This window comes from Sceloporus occidentalis, unplaced genomic scaffold, assembly GCF_023333645.1.
Source record: "Sceloporus occidentalis isolate IW3139 unplaced genomic scaffold, rSceOcc1.0.p SCAF_1, whole genome shotgun sequence".
NCBI lineage: Eukaryota > Metazoa > Chordata > Lepidosauria > Squamata > Phrynosomatidae > Sceloporus > Sceloporus occidentalis.
The window spans coordinates 163792174-163808245 of NW_028316981.1; the positions used below are offsets into that span (position 1 = coordinate 163792174).

General features: G+C 42.1%; 1 protein-coding gene across 1 annotated transcript in view; it reads right to left on the minus strand.

Annotated features, from left to right (window-relative positions):
- FAIM2 (Fas apoptotic inhibitory molecule 2) overlaps nucleotides 1–16072 on the minus strand; it is a 61818-nt gene that overhangs the window by 35164 nt on the left and 10582 nt on the right. The window contains exons 3-5 of the mRNA XM_089480480.1: nucleotides 9183–9283; nucleotides 8000–8064; nucleotides 4206–4259 (exon numbers count right to left, since the gene is read on the minus strand). Of these exons, the coding sequence (XP_089336606.1) occupies nucleotides 4206–4259; nucleotides 8000–8064; nucleotides 9183–9283 (220 nt within the window). The remainder of the gene's footprint in view (nucleotides 1–4205; nucleotides 4260–7999; nucleotides 8065–9182; nucleotides 9284–16072) is intronic.

Below are 16072 nucleotides of genomic sequence, written 5' to 3' on the forward strand. Positions count from 1 at the left end.
TACATTATTATGAGGTATCCCTAAGAGAGTATTCACAATCTTTTTCTCAAACCATGCGGCATCTATCTAGCTGCGGAGCCTGTAGTTAACCCACTTGAAAGTGAAAAAGGAAAGCGTAAGACCTTCTCAAGATCAACTGCATATATTAAATCTTTATAATCACATTGTGCTGTATTTCTACAACTTACATTCTCGCTAGAAAGAACTGTACTGAGGTCTTTCACCAAGACCTAACCTAGACACAATTGCTTATATTGGAAAATAATCCTCCCTTTCTTAGAAAAGGATAGTTTTGAGAAAAAGTATGGCCACAGGCTGAGGTCTGTGTTTTATACAGTTGAGGCCTGTGTTTTATACTAGTGCTCTCTCTGTGATTTATATTAATGGAACCAAACCGTTACAGTTTCAAAGACAACTGTTATACACAAAGTAATGAATTCTTATTTTAGTCCCGTCTAAAGTTTCTTCTGTACGTATAAACCTAAAACAAGCAACAGGTTCAGAACGTTGATGACACACCTGTACCTACGCCCATTTCAACCTTCAGCACCTCTCCCTTTGGGACTGCTTCATTTCTCTCTCCCAAAAGGCCAAAAATATCCTTGCAGACATTAGAGGACATGCCACATCAGCAAGTGCTTTTAACAGCATGGGATGAGGCTGAAGAAAAATTGGCATTGACTGCCCACAATTATTTGGTTTCAACAGCTGGTTAGCACGCACTACCAAAACAAATTTCAAAGGTTTAGTTGTGATTCATGTATAATTTGCCCATACTCAATTAACACTTCTTATTTCTTTCCAGCCCTCCTGTCCTTTAACATTAGCGCCTCTCTCTCTCTCTCTCACATACACACACACACACACACACACACACGAACTTTTCATGGCATAGTGAGAAATGGGTAATTTCTTCATTACCGCCTATGATAAGGAATAGAGCCCCCAGCACTGTTGGCTGATACAATGCAATGATGAACCCACTGTGGTTGTAGACCACATCTGCACCACAAAAATAATGCACTTTGACACCACTTTAACTGCATTGGCTCAATGCTGTGGAATTCTGGGATACGTAGTTTTGTGAGACATTTAGCCTTCCTTTGTCAGAGTGCTCTGGTGCCACAACAAACCACAATTCCCAGCATTCCATGGAATGCAGCCAAGGCAGTTAAAGCAATGTCAAACTGTATTAATTCTGCAGTGTGACAGCAGTCATAGCCTGAATTTTAAAGGCACTATTGAAGGTGTTGAATCTATTATGACTTCACTATATATTTTTGAGTGCCATACTAAGATACTATGGTGAGACATAGCTTCTGCAGCCTGCACAAATTATGGAAATAGAGCACATTTCCATATTTTATCTTGCCTAGTTTGTTTAACCCATTTTTTTTTAAAAAAAGGAGACTTTTCATCATTTTACTCTCTTCTCACTGGTCTTGGGAAGTGAGAAAGAAACTATTCCGCCCACTCTCAAAGATTCAGAGATTTCAGAAAGTTCAGCCTACTCTCGGGCTCCAGGATATGACAATCACAGAGACCAGAGGCTAAGATATATGAGTTGGAATTAAAAAGTAATGTTTTTTTTTTTTTCAGAGTCCGTACCTCTGCATATAGTGGTTCCCTCCCAGGCCATGTGCAAATTATGTATGGGAGGCTTGATGACTTTCACAAACCTGTCTCTCACACCTCTCAATTTTAACTAAATCTTGCCCTCCTCATACCCATACCCATGCCCTTGCAAAACCAGAAATTAGGCAAGGTACCACAGCAGCTAATGGTGGGGAGCAGGCCCCCTCCAGTCTCTCTTTACTAGAGTTCCAGTACTGAGAGTCTAATAAACAAAATAAAGTTTGGAGACTAGACCATCCTGCTCATAGAGGCACAGAATAAGGGACAGATGAAAACATGCTGGGGGCCTAAACTAGGTCACGTTTGGCATTAAACCACCCCACATGGGCATTATTCTATCAGTTTTGCAAAATTTTAAATTTCATTTAGAAATCTATTTTTGAGTCCTCATGTGACCTGAGAAGCTAAACTGTTGTTTATTTAGCTTGTGTTTCCATTTGACATTGCATGGAGCAACAGAGAGAAGCAGATGGAAGGTTGAATGGTGGCCCAGAACCTCCTTTTTGTTTTGTTTTTTTAAAAAAAAGCCAAGAGAAGGGTAAGAAACATTTTGGAGAGCTGCCTCTCTCTTGAAATTTGAAGGCTCCTTGGTCCCTCCTGGTTGCCTTGATGTTCCTACAGGCAATCTCTAGAACTGCCACATCAGCATATGGTTGAAGACCAATGTTGGGCAAACCCCAAAGTCTTACATATTTTCTGTCCAAATGTCAGACTACAGGACATGAAATTGCATTATTAAAAAAAGAAAGAAAGTGAAGATTCTCAAGAAGCTGATTTCTGTTTTCTTTTGAAAATTCCATTAATTGTGACATATACATTCAAACCTCCATATGCATGGGTTTCTTATCCATGACTTGAAAATATTTTTAAAAATATATAAATTCCAAAAAGTAAGCCTTGATTTTGGCATTTTATATAAGGGACACCATTTTATTACACTACTGTATTTAATGGGACTTGAACATCCACAGGGGGTCCTGGAACCGAACCCCAGCTGATATCAACGGCTCACTATATACATCCCTGTCAAGGTCTGTCACTAACTGAGAGAAAGAAGTAGTAGCATAAGCTTTCAGAGACTTAGGCTACATCTGCACTGTAGAAATAATCTAGTTTGACACCACTTTAACTGCCATGGCTTAGTGTTATGGAATTCTGGGAATTGTAGTTTGTTGTGGCACCAGAGCTCTCTGACAGTGAAGGCTAAATGTGCCACAAGTCTATAATTCCTGGAATTCCATAGCACTGTGCTATGGCAGTTAAAGTGGTGTCAAACTGGATTATTTCTGCAGTATTGATACAGGTTTGGAGTAAGGAAGGAGACCAAGGGTTGGAACAGACTGGCAAAAAAAGCCACCTTCCCAGTGGCTTGGGTGCATGGTGTACACACAATGCATGCCCCCAATCCAGCAAGAAGCTGCTGTGAAGCTGCCCGGCCATTTACATGATGGCAGCTTTTCAGTGCTCTGGTGGCACACTGTTTAGATGCTGCATGTTGCAGTAGCACCAAAAAGCTGCGGCGGTGGCAAAAGGGGCACCTTTCTTCCAATGCAAGAAGGAACGTCATTTTGCCGCTTCTTTTTGCTCTGGAAAAATGCTGGATTGAGGCCGTGGCATGTCGTTACCACAGCCCCAATCTGGCGATCAAAGGGGTGGCATCAAGGGCTGTCTGTTTCAGTTGCAAGTCTACAAAAGCTATTCTACTACTCCTTTCTCTCAGTCAGTCTCAAAGATACTACAAGACCTCTTTGCATACTGCTGTTCCAGACTAACATGGCTATGTCTCTGAATGTCTATCATGCTACACCTTTAAAATGATCAAGAAGAAAAAGCACATGCTATCAGGTTAACACATGGAAGCTTATACACATATTTTTTTCTTTAATATTTCCTTCAGCGGGGAAGAGTGCCCTTTAGGGCAAACTTTAGGAGTTTATTTAAAGGGGAATTAAAGTGTTTATCATCTAGACTGAGCACAGCTCTGATCCACAAAGCATTGCCCTCTCTCTCAGTTGGCTTTGTGATTGTCATGTTACCAAATTTGATCAGCTACCACTACATTTACAATGAGAGCCCCATTGGCTGAGATTATCCATGTGGGACATGGTGGCTTAGTGGTTAAGATACCAATTCTAATGATCATAAGGTCAGAAGTTTGGCAGTTCGAGGCCCAAATGCTGGGGTGATGAAGTGAGCTCCCACCACTAGTCACAGCTTCTGCCAACCTAGCAGTTCAAAAGCATATAAAAAGTGCAAGTAGATAAATAGGTACTACTTCGATGGAAAGGTAACAGTGATCTCTGCAGTCATGCTGGCTACTTGACCACGGAGTTGTCTTCAGACAATGCTGGCTCAGTAACGGAGATGTGCACCACTCCCTATAGTTGGTTTACAACTAGACATGCCAAGGGGAAACCTTTACCTTTTTACCTATGTGAATAGTGGGCACCAAATCATAGTATCAGCTTCTAAAAAGCTTATTTTCACCTATTTTTAGATACCATATTTTCTTTACCCTAACAAATTTTAACTGGTATAAAGAATATTTCTGATATAAGGCAAGTACTTACTAGGAAGCCCAATACCAGGCTGGATTTGCTTGGACATATCCTTTGACTGGTTCACTGGAGTAAAGAAAGAGAATGATAAATACATGACAGCAAATCAAAACAGGTGAAAAACAAAAGGCAAAACACTTGACCCACCCTACCACCTATATAGTTTATTTATAAATCATTATGTTGATGTGGGAAAAGGCACTTTAATGTACTTAAAGAGCAAACCCTTCCAACACCAATCATCACTTCTTGAAGTTGCTCTTAAGCCTCAGGGAAGAGAGGGAAAGCTGCTCGATTTTCACGTGGCTATAAACATTAATGGAGAGTGCATCACAACAGTTCAGCTAATGCCATTGATTTCTTCACTTTATTCTACACCAGGGAAATCATTTTGGAGAAAGCTGATTAAATGGCTGAAAGGTCTCAAGTGGTACCAATTTATTATTGATGCTTCATGCAAGTTGATGCTGGTAACCCTTCACTTCCACTACAACTGCTATCTGAGCTTCAGGCAAGCAGCCAGTGGACATTAAGTTATGGAATGGGGCAGAAGAGTGAATGAAGTTCACTTGGTGAATCCTAATGGCCTGTTCAAGAGAAGGTTATCAGCAGAGGCAGCTGGTGCATGCCATGTCAATAGAGCAGGACACCCATCAGCTTCCGTTGAACTACACAGAACAGGGGTTGGCAAAGTGTGGCCCATGGGCTACATGCAGCCACTGAGGGCTGTTTCTGTGCCCCTCCGTGCTCACCAGAGGGTTAAAACAAATGTCAGAAGGTCTTTGGGGAAAAAACTTTTTTTGCCACAGAATGCCCTCTAGGGATCTTGGTGGCATTTTGCCACATTTTGAGCCCCCGTAGACTATTTTAGGCCCAAATGAGACCTTTATTAAAATCAGAAGTAAAACAAAAATCACTCTGACACTCTATGTTTGTTTGTTTGTTTGTTTGTTTTTTAAAAGGCTTCTCCTGGGCTTAAAATGGCCTTAGAGGGCATGCAAGGACATTTAGTGACAATAAGTAGTTTTTGACAGTGTGTGTATGAGGGGGTGTCCCCTTAAGACAGGGGTAGGCAACCTTTTTGGGCCAGGGGCCGGGTTGCTGTCCCTCAGGCGACTGGGAGGGCCGAAGCCGGGGGTGGAGCTTCCACGCTCCGGGGGCGGGGCCGCATGCCAGGGTGGAGCTTCCACCCTCCGGGGGCAGGGCCGCATGCCAGGGGTGGAGCTTCCACCGTCCAGGGTGGGGCCAGGTGCCGGGGGTGGAGCTTTCATCTTTGCAGGCCCCTGACGGGGCCCCAGGCCCTGTCAGAGGCCAGCAAAAAAACCTCTTGGAAGACCCCAGTGACGGCACCTTCTGGAAGGCCCGCTGCCGCTGCTGGAGCCCTCTTTGAGGGCGCCAGCGACGGCATCGGGCCTCCAGGAGGCCTGATGCCGTCGCCGGGGCCCTCGAACAGGGCTCCGACGGCTTTAGCGGGCCTTGCAGAGGCCCGATGCGGCCATCGGAGCCCTCTTCGATGGCGCCAGCGACGGCATCGGGCCTCCAGGAGGCCCGATGCCATCGCCGGGGCCCTCGAACAGGGCTCCGACGGCTTCAGCGGGCCTTCCAGAGGCCCGATGCGGCCGTCGGAGCCCTCTTTGAGGGATCCGGTGGCCGCATCGGGCCTCCTGGAGGCCGAAGTCTCGCGCGACCTTGTTTGAGGTTGCGCGAGACTTCGCCTCTGGGCGCCGCCATTTTGGGCAAAAAAATGGCGGCACCCAGAGTGGCAAAAAGCCGCGCTGGGCGCCGCCATTTTTTTGCCCAAAATGGCGCCGAACTCTCGCGCAACCTCAAAGAAGGTCACACGAGACTTCAGCGCCATTTTGGGTGAAAAATGGCGGTGACCAGGCTGCTTTTTGCCGCTCTGGGTGCCGTTACTTTGTCGCCCGGCGGCAGCAGCGGCAGCAACCGCCACCAGGGGCCGCAACGAAGGCCTCCGGGGGCCGAATCCGGCCCGCGGGCCAGAGGTTGCCGACTCCTGCCTTAAGATCTCCTGGGGGGCGCTAATGTGCCCCCCCTAACTCCCCCAGTTGTCCATCCTTGACACAGAACAATAAAATAATCCAGCATTGGCCTAATATGTCTCTCCAAAACTCCTGTTTGCCTGCCCACCTTCCTCCCTCCCTTCCTTTCCTCCCTTCTTCCTTTGTTCCCTACTCTTTTTTTAGCATATAATTTTGGAAACAGGAATTATCCACACTGTTGGCAATCTATGTAGCTATTGCAAAGTTGCCTCTAAATTTTCCCTAAAGCAACATTGAAGGCATGTGTGGCTTAAAATCATTGGTTTAAAATTTGCAAAAAAAAAAAAAAAAAAAACTTTGAAGGATGTTATTATAATGGCTCCTTGTGATTTCCAGCTTTCCAACTTTCAGTACACATTCAAGAAAAAAAAGGAAGGAAGGAAGTAACCAGTCAAGTTGGTCAGTTTGAACACATGCTTAGGGGTTATTTTTAGGTGAGAAACTGACCCTTTTCACCAATTTAACCCACTTTGCCTAATTTGCTCATCTTAGACCCAAACCTTGACCCAAGCACAATTTGCAGCTGGAGATCCATACTGTTAGTGTTACATGCTTGCAATGCCATTTGTGCAACAATAAAGGAATTTTTAAAATATGTAATAAAATATATACAGTACTTTCTTTAAAACAGTAAAATTAATGTTCACAACCATGCTTTGGGTCAATGAGAGGAAAACATATATATGTCAAGTATGAGTATAATAAGGCTATAATGTCCATATTTGAAGGAAGGAGTAGGAATCCCCTGTTATTGATATGGGCCCAGGTTGAAGTGAACTTTGGAAGTGAAAATTTAATAACCTTGATAAGCATGAGTTTGGATGTATGTCCCTGATAAGGACTTCAATACACATTTGTCACATTTGTCAGAAACTTATGTACTGTACTTTTAGCTCCTCGTTTTACATCAAGGATAAGGAATGTGAGGCACTTCCAATCTTGCTAGATTGCAAATCCCAACATCCCTAATCATTGACTATGCTCACCAATTAGTTGAAGGTTCGTTCCCGCTATGATTTAAAGCGAATTGCTGATCAGTTTATATGACAGTCATTCCCATTTGAAACCGGTTCCAAGACTACTTTATTGATTCTTGTCACGACAAAGTGAGGCAAATGCAAAAAGCCCCAGTTTTTTCAGACACTAGTTTTCTAGTGGTTCTTTTGGAAAGAATCGATTCTGGAATGTGTTCAACAAGTGGGGACGACAGATATGAATCACATCATTCTGGAAGGGAGGGACTAATAGCAGAGGGGTGTTTATCATCCCTCCCCAGTTTTTGGTCAATCCACCATTCCCCCCTCTCTCAGCACTGCCTTTGTGCTTGTAGTGTGACCTATAGGTGCATGAATTTTTTTAAAAAATTAATTGAAGATTTGATTCATGCCACTTACATGATGCAGAGATGATGACAGGCATTTTGAAATGGCACAAGCTAGTGGGGACAACAATCATGCCAAAAAAGAAGCGATTACAAGGGGATAATGAAAAGATCCATTTTCATAGTGGGAATAGCGAACCTTTTGGAATTGATTTACCAACACAGAGCGACGGCGAATCCCAAACCAGTTTAAATGTAAGTGGGAATGAGCTCGAACCAATATCCAGAGAGCCCTTGTCGACCATTCTTGTTCCATATGCACAGAGTGGGGAAAATATAAGGAAAAGCAATACCACTAAGACAAATTTAACCAAAATAAGAAAGAACCCCAAAGGAAAAGACTTCTTGCTAGGCCAGAGACTTACCAGAAGGTGAAGAGAGCCACAATGGCAACTGTAACAAGCAGCTGTAGAAAAATGATGCTGTAAACCTAAAACCAAGAAAACAGGAGCAATATTATCAGAATAGCTGAGTCTCTAATCCTGAGTCTGACAAATCTCTCCTTGAACCTCACCAACTCATGAGGGCCATGGAGGATCAATCCCAGCATGCAAATACATATGCTAGCTGTGCCCCTGTTGACTGTGCATTCAATATCTTTGTGAAGAGTCTGTATATACAGTACATGTATAGATGTATGCCCAAAAGGCCAGGGTTGTGGGAGCCTGTGAGCGTAGGGCAGGGGACATGATGATGTGGATATTATCGCACATGCCTTATAGCTGATGGACACAATACCACTCCCACTCTTCACCTGTTTGTGAATGCATGCAGGAGTCAAATGGACAAGTATTAAAGGAACAAGGCCTCCAGGTTTATTGAGTCCAACACATTTAGAAATAAATTCTTCTTCTGGGGAAGTTCTGAATGCTGAGTCTAGTCTGTCAACCATTATTATTATTATTATTATTATTATTATTATTATTATGATATCCCACCTTCCTCAGGTATAGGGACTCAAGGCAGCTAACAAAATTTAAAGCAGTCCAAAACCCAGGAAAAAAACCCTGCAAAAGCAGGTTGTTTTTCAGACACATCGGGGTTAATGAGCATTAATGCAACATTAATTATTATTATTAACCTTTATTTATGAAGCGCTGTAAATTTACACAGCACTGTACATGCAATCTTTTTAGTTAGATGGTTCCCTGCCCTCAGGCTTACAATCTAAAACCCAGACAGAAAGTCAACAAAACATGTTGCTTTTTACTTTCAGGATTTTCCACTTTCTGTCCTGTTTAATAACAGACATCATCTTAAAATCAATCCGCTTTTGTCAGTTTTCCCCCCAGCTTAAATCCCATTTTTGCACAGGATCCCACCCATGTGATAAACTCCTGTGTGTCTATATTTTTTTAAAGTACATCATTATTATCCACACTAATGGTATCTGTTGGGTTTCAATGGCCAGTGTATCTAAGCCTCCCTGATATCTTCTCCAGCTGATATAGTCAGTACTTTGGCACGCATAAAACTCTTAGGTAAGGTAAGGACAAGGGCTCTCCTTACCATCTGCCCCAGTAGATGTTACCTGTTTTCAGACATTACCTTCCTGATGAACACTCTGCGTACATTGCTGTCATCCCAGCTGAATGTTGTGAGGGTCTCAGTATCCCCTGAGTATCCACTGCCATAGTTAGGGCTGGTACCTGAAAAGAAGGGGAAACCAAATCACACCTCAATCGTGATTCTTCCAGGAACAACTAACGTCCATCTCTAAGAAAACAGGCTGAAGGGAGGGCTTAGGTGGATCCCACAATTTCAAAGACTCATTGCACCAAAGTAGCAACTGTTGCTTGCAGACGCAATTTATTTGCAGTCTGAGAAACTCATTATTTTTTTCTTGAGAGATGGGCAAGGCTGCTGGAAGTCACTTCAGAGGACTTCCTCCATTTCCTGAGAAAATCTGTTACACCAATATGGGGAAATTTAAAATAAATAAATAAATAAATAAAAGCAGTCAGGAAACAGGTTGCAACTTAATGATTACTTCTGCACAGAGATCCCTGCTGTAAGTTTCCCTGAAGGAGGCAAGGTGATTGGATAATACAAGGCCTCCTCTTGGTTTTCAGTAAGCCAGATAAGGTTGTGTTGTTGTTGTTGTTTTCTTTTTTCTGCTCCAGATCAGCATTGGCATATTCAAATCACCACAAATGAAAACACAATGATCCACCACACCAAAAGGACCAAGACATATACAGAAAGGACTCTTCTGCTGGAATAGGGGCATGGCCAATGGAAAACAGTAAGAATTCACCACATGAAAAAGGAATTGTGTTGGGGGTGCAGGAGAAAGAAATAAGTTTGATCCAATTTGGAGGTTGAAGTGGATGGAAAATTCCAGTCTCTTTACACAGAGAGTTAAAACGATGTCACGAGTGACTGCTTCAGAGATCAAAGATATATCATGAAAAAGAAAAATGTGAAAATTGTATGTTCCAGTTCTGGTGAAACAGACTTGACGAAAGGACTGCAAAGGAGAATCAAAAGGCCCCAGGGTTTGGAGAACCGGGGCAAACTTTATACTCTCTTGGGACGAGGAGAATGTCCCATGAAGGAACAAGCGCATGACTTCTCAGTTCTGAATTAAAAGTGAGATATAAAAATGTATAATCAGGTACATTGCCAGAAATTTCGAGTTCAGGGATCACCAGTACAGGATGGCCAGTATAATTAAATGAAAAGTATGAACAGTGTTTATTGTTTGTAAATATTAAATAGGCTCCCAATTCCTTCAACAGGAAATTAAATAAGCACTCTATGAATGACAGACCTCCAAGTCACCCTGTCCTCCACCACATGACCTTCTTTATTGTCAATCTGAAACATGGTCTTCCTCTTTGTCTGTTGCCTTCTACCCCATCAAGCATTATTCCCTATTCTAGTGACTATCTCTTCTCATGATATATCCAAACTATGACAGTCTCAGTTTAGCCAGCTGGTTTTCTAGGGAGAGTTCAGACTTGGTTTGCCCTTGGACCCAAGGAATTTGTGGCTAGTGGTTCCCACGCAAGTGGTCAGTAAATCCACCTTAGGTTTTAGATTGAATAAAGGAGCTAGCCCAGGTGCTGAAACTGATTTGGGGTTCAGTACCTTGGAAAGCTGGACAGTCAAGAATGCTGATAGGAAGAAAATCAGCTCATTTGAAATGTGGTGCTGAAGAAGAGTTCTATAGATATCGTGGAATGCTAAAATGACCAGTAAATGGGTCCAAGGGCAAACCAAGTCTGAACTCTCCCTAGATGTGACACTCACAATGCAAGAAGTTGGAAGTGAGCATTCTTGCCAGTTCAGAAGGAAGATCACAAAAGAGGATGAAGCTGGTGATGACCTTAGCACCCAGGAGGATGAAAATTCACATTGTTAGGTAGCTAGTAGCAGACATTCCTCCACAATTTCAGAAGGAGTAAGAACAATTGCCTGGACTCAATCTGGGGCAGTGGTTCCCAGCCTAGTGTCCTCCAGATGTTGTTGGACTCTAGGCCCATTACGCCCAGCCAGAAAGGTCAAGGGTCAGAGCTTATCGGAGTTACAGTTTATATAAACATTTTTATTGCTTACTAATCCCCCCCCCCCCCAAAAAAAAAAACTACAAATACTTTGAGCTTTCTTCCTAGTTTGTGCCCTTTTCCAGATGGGCAACTGGGCAATGGTAACTCTTTGAGATGAAGCAACCAGTATGAGACACAGTTTCCACAGATTGATATAAAGATGTTACTGTATTCACCATCTTATTTTCAATCTGTTTCCTAACAATATCTGGACTTTAATTTGTACTGAGCTGCCCTTTTCATTGAACTATCTATAACAGGACTGCAGAATCTGTTTTGATCATTGCACAGGTGGGATAACTGTCCAGACATACTGTGTTGAGATAATCATTATCATTATCACACAACTCTTCCAAATCGCTATGGTGCTACTTCTATCCTGGCCTCTGTCTCTTGAATGCTGGCCTCCACAGCCCTGCTTCCCTGCCCAAGCCCCTTCCCAGCATGCCTATTAGTCTGTATTTATTTATTTGTTCATTTGTTTTTATTTTTAGCACAATTACATGATAATAGTAATCAGTTAGGTCCTTCTACTTATTGCTATCCCGCTTTGCTCCCAAAATTGGGACTCAAAGTGGCTTACAATTTAAAAGCACAGTACAGTATTAAAACACAGTACAATACATTAAGTAAAAAGAAAAGAAATTGGAGGAGAAAATAAAATAAAAATAGCCTGGTTGGGAATAGCAAGGAGGAGCAGGAGAGGGAGAAAGGAGCAGAATCACAACCACTCACACCACATGACAGCCAGCATGTCAGAACTACTTCAGGAGGAACTTATCACACTCTCTCAATAGTGGAAAAGCAGGGAGATTGGGAGGCACTGATCAGTTTTGCCCATCAATGAGATGAAGCACTCCAGCAGGAGCTGGACTACAGACCAGATGCTAGACAGACACTGTCATGTGATAAGGACACTACAATCTTGCTATAATTCCACTTTTCAAGCCTGGTGTGATAAAGTCTTACATCTCAGAGAAAAAACCCAGCATAGCCTATCATGAGGAATATTTGGTACTGCTGTCCAATAGCACCTGGAGGGCTGTATGCAAATTTATAGTAGTCTGGTGCCAATTAAACTGCCATGGCTCTGTCCTATGGAAACCTAGAATTTGTAGTTTGATGAGGAAGTTAAATTTCTCTAGTTCACTACTCTTGAACTATGGCATAAGAATACAGAATTCTAAGTACCTCACCAAACTACATATCCTAGGATGCCATCCTCTGAGGGTAAGAGAGTGGGCCCTTCTAAAAAAAATTGCACTGCTCACAGTTGTGGCCATTTCAGCAGAAGAAGAACACCCAGGCAAGTTTTTAATGACTTCACACTCAAGTCTATACGGTTTATTTCTTTAAAATAAATAAATAAATATAATTAGTGACATTTCAAAAATGTTACTATGAAATAGATTTTTCACTGAAAGGGACCTCATGGGAAGGAGGGAAGGCCGAAAGTGAATACCAATATGTACCTGTGCACTGATGATACAGACCTGCCAAAAACCCTGCAGTGCATAATGACAGGCATTTTCCTAGTAATAGAGCTGCCTGGAATGTGGCTACCGATATCTTGTTCATCATGCCATGAACTATTTAAAGACTGCCATTAGGTTTCAGACTGTACCTTTCTCTGCCAGCCTGGGGCCAGAGGTTTTCCCTTTTACAGAACACTGGGTGTTCTTATCAGCATGTGAGATACATCTCCCAGGGAATATTTCTCTTTTTGCTCTAGGGCAGAGCAATCCCTCAGATCCATTTCATTATCGTCAATTAACCTACTTTAGCACCATGTATTATGACAACGTTGTCGTCCACCCCACCCAAGAGACCAACTTGTCACAAATACAACTGGCTTCTTTTTAAAAGTTGGCACCATGCCTAGAGTTTGCCCTTGTTGTTGTTGTGTGCCTTCAAAGTCATAACAGCTGGCAAATCAGACACACATCTTATGGTCAATATGGTTTTCTTTTTACTTGTTTGGCCCTGATTCAGATCACCACCAACATGTGAGGGTCGGGGAGGTTTAAGCTTTTGCCCATCTGTTTTTTATCATAAAACATTATCTCCCTCCCTGCAAAAGGATTTTAAAAAAGAAAGTCCTTAATTGGCCCCGAGGGACCTGATTTTTAGACAAAAACCAGAATTAGGAAGAATATTTAAACCTCTTCCACATGCACTGGTCTGATAATGAAGATGTATACAATTCTAGGCACCACAGTTCAATAGAGGCTGGATGGCCATCTGCCAGGGGTGCTTTGACTGTGTCTTCCTCCATGGTAGAGGGTTGGAACGGATGACCCTTGAGGTGTCTTTCAATTCTATGATTCTATGGAACAAGGTCCCACATGCTTACTTCAGAGTAAAAAACAAACAAACCTCACAAAAAACAGAAAATGATTTTTAGCTGCATACTATATGTGTCATGTAGCACAATTTGACTTTTGGTAATGAAAACATTAAATCCATACTTCTGCACTAGCTAACACTGCATTCTGGATTTTAAAATTAGGAGTGGTCACTCATGTTTCTCTAAAAAAGAAGGAATACTGCAGCCAAAATGGAAGAAATAGAGGAGGAATTGCTGCATAAAAGTAACACAGAGTACCATGAATGTGTAAATAAAATTTAGAAACCACTTCTAGTACTCAAACAGAAATATAGCACACCACAGAGGGGAAGACTGGCCAGGTGACCCAAGTGCTTGCTTAGGCTATCATACAGGTAATAACAGGATTTTCTTTTATTATGGACCTTTATCTTTAAAACAGATGTGGACTGGTCAAACCTTCCAACAGAAGACGCTTTCAAGGAGAACACTGTCCTCTGACAACCTTCAAAAAGAGGACTGTCCTCAGTCCTGACAGTCAAATAAATGCTCCCCCTTTACATTAGTGACAGTCATTTATGTGTTCCTGGCTTTCTCTAACTTCTATTGTTACATTCTCTGGAAGTTCTGTATTCTGGCCTGGTATTTGCTCTATATTCCAGACAAACAATTAACTTTATTATTTTACCCTGAGGCAATCCACCCAACCTTTAAAAAACTAGTTAAAGGGGTTTTCTTCATCACGAATAAAACAGCTTTTGTTGTTAGCTGCCCTCGAGTCGACCTTGACTCATGACAACCCATGTCTTTAAGAGCGTTCCATAGCATTTTGTGATCTATGCAATCAAAGGCTTTATAAAGCACATGCTGATTTTCTTTTGGAATTCCATGATGCGCTCTATTAGCCAGTGTATATTTGCTATGTGGTCCCTAGTGCCTCTGCCTTTCCTGATCCCTGTTTGCACCTCTGGGTTTTCTCGCCAACAAAATTAAAATAAAATCAGCAGCAGCAGCAAAATCAAAAAAGGCCACATAGGGGAATAAAAACTAATCATACCAATCATAGCTCAGAACAACAAAGCAGCATCTTGACAAAATACAGGCCTGTGACTAACATCATCATCATCATCACACACACACACACACCATATGATTATTAACACCTTTGTCTGATGCAGAAGTCAATGGAGCTTCAAAAGTTTGCAACATATATTTTGTGCATTTTGATTTGCCAATAAAGGTATAGCTGTTTTGTGGATTTTGAATATTATTGGACTTTGCTATACTGCCAACACAGCTAACGCTGGATATGTCATCTGGTCAAAAGAATGCTGAAATGTTAGCAGAATAGCTTGCTATCTAAAAGTGAATGGGGAATGAGATAATGGATATTTTGGCTGCATCTGCATGTAGAATTAATGCAATTTCACATTGCTTTAAATGCCATGGGTCAATGTTATGGATTTCCAGGACTGATAGTTTTGTGAAAGATCTAGCCCACACAGTCAGAGAGCTCTAGTGCCACAACAAACTACAAATGCCAGAATTCAATAGGAAAGAGCTATGACAGTTAAAGTGGTGCCAAATAGCATTAATTCTGCAGTGTGGCAGCAGCCTCTGAAGCAACAAATTACATCTCAGGGTGACCAGACATTCCTCCTTTTCCAGGACCTGCCCTACATTTCAAACTTCTGTCCAGGAGGAATTTCAAAATGCCCTCCATTTTAAGCATAACCAAGAAACATGAATTTATATTTATATCAGAATTTTTGGCTTTTGTTTTGTAATGTCCTCCATTTTTCTTGAATGTCTGTCCTACATTTGAGGTGTCTTGTCCACCTTTGTGGTTAAGACATCCAGTCACCCTGCATAAGTTTGGTGCCATCACTGAGAAGACTCTATACCATGTATCTACAAGTCATATCTCAGCCAGTGTTGGAAAACAGTGCAGGACCATGCAGGACCATTTAGGATAATAGTGCAAAAAGAAGCCTTGAAGACAACCAGACTTCTGAAGATCAGCCACAGAACTTTGTACTGCATTTAGAAATGTTCCAGCAATTTGTGCAAATGATATAAAATCAACATAACATGACCAAAACAACCAATTCCTATCAGTATACAATATGCCCTGTAAGACACCAGCTGAAATTTCAGAACATTATTCAAAGGCAGCCTCCTACAGAACACACTACATTAAACCAGTTTGGATGTAACCATGGCAATGGTAACAGTACCCAAATATATCTTTTCTAAGAAGGGGAACAGCAGGTATGTCAGCTGAAGCTAGCTACAGCTGTCACCTAAACATTCAAAAGCAAATCTGAGTCAGAGAGAACCTGACTCTTAAACTGATGTAAATATTCCATCCAAGACACCCATTACAGCTGACTTTACAGTGGGGAGCTAGTTATGTTCCAAGGGGGGCAAACTTTCCTCTAGAACCAGGCTAGTGGAACAGAGGATGCTCCTCCCCAAAGATGCAATTCCATCTGCAAATGCAAACAAGCCTGGAGTGCAGGATTTTCTTAAGCAGGGATCAGGGAACTGTTGGTCATCCA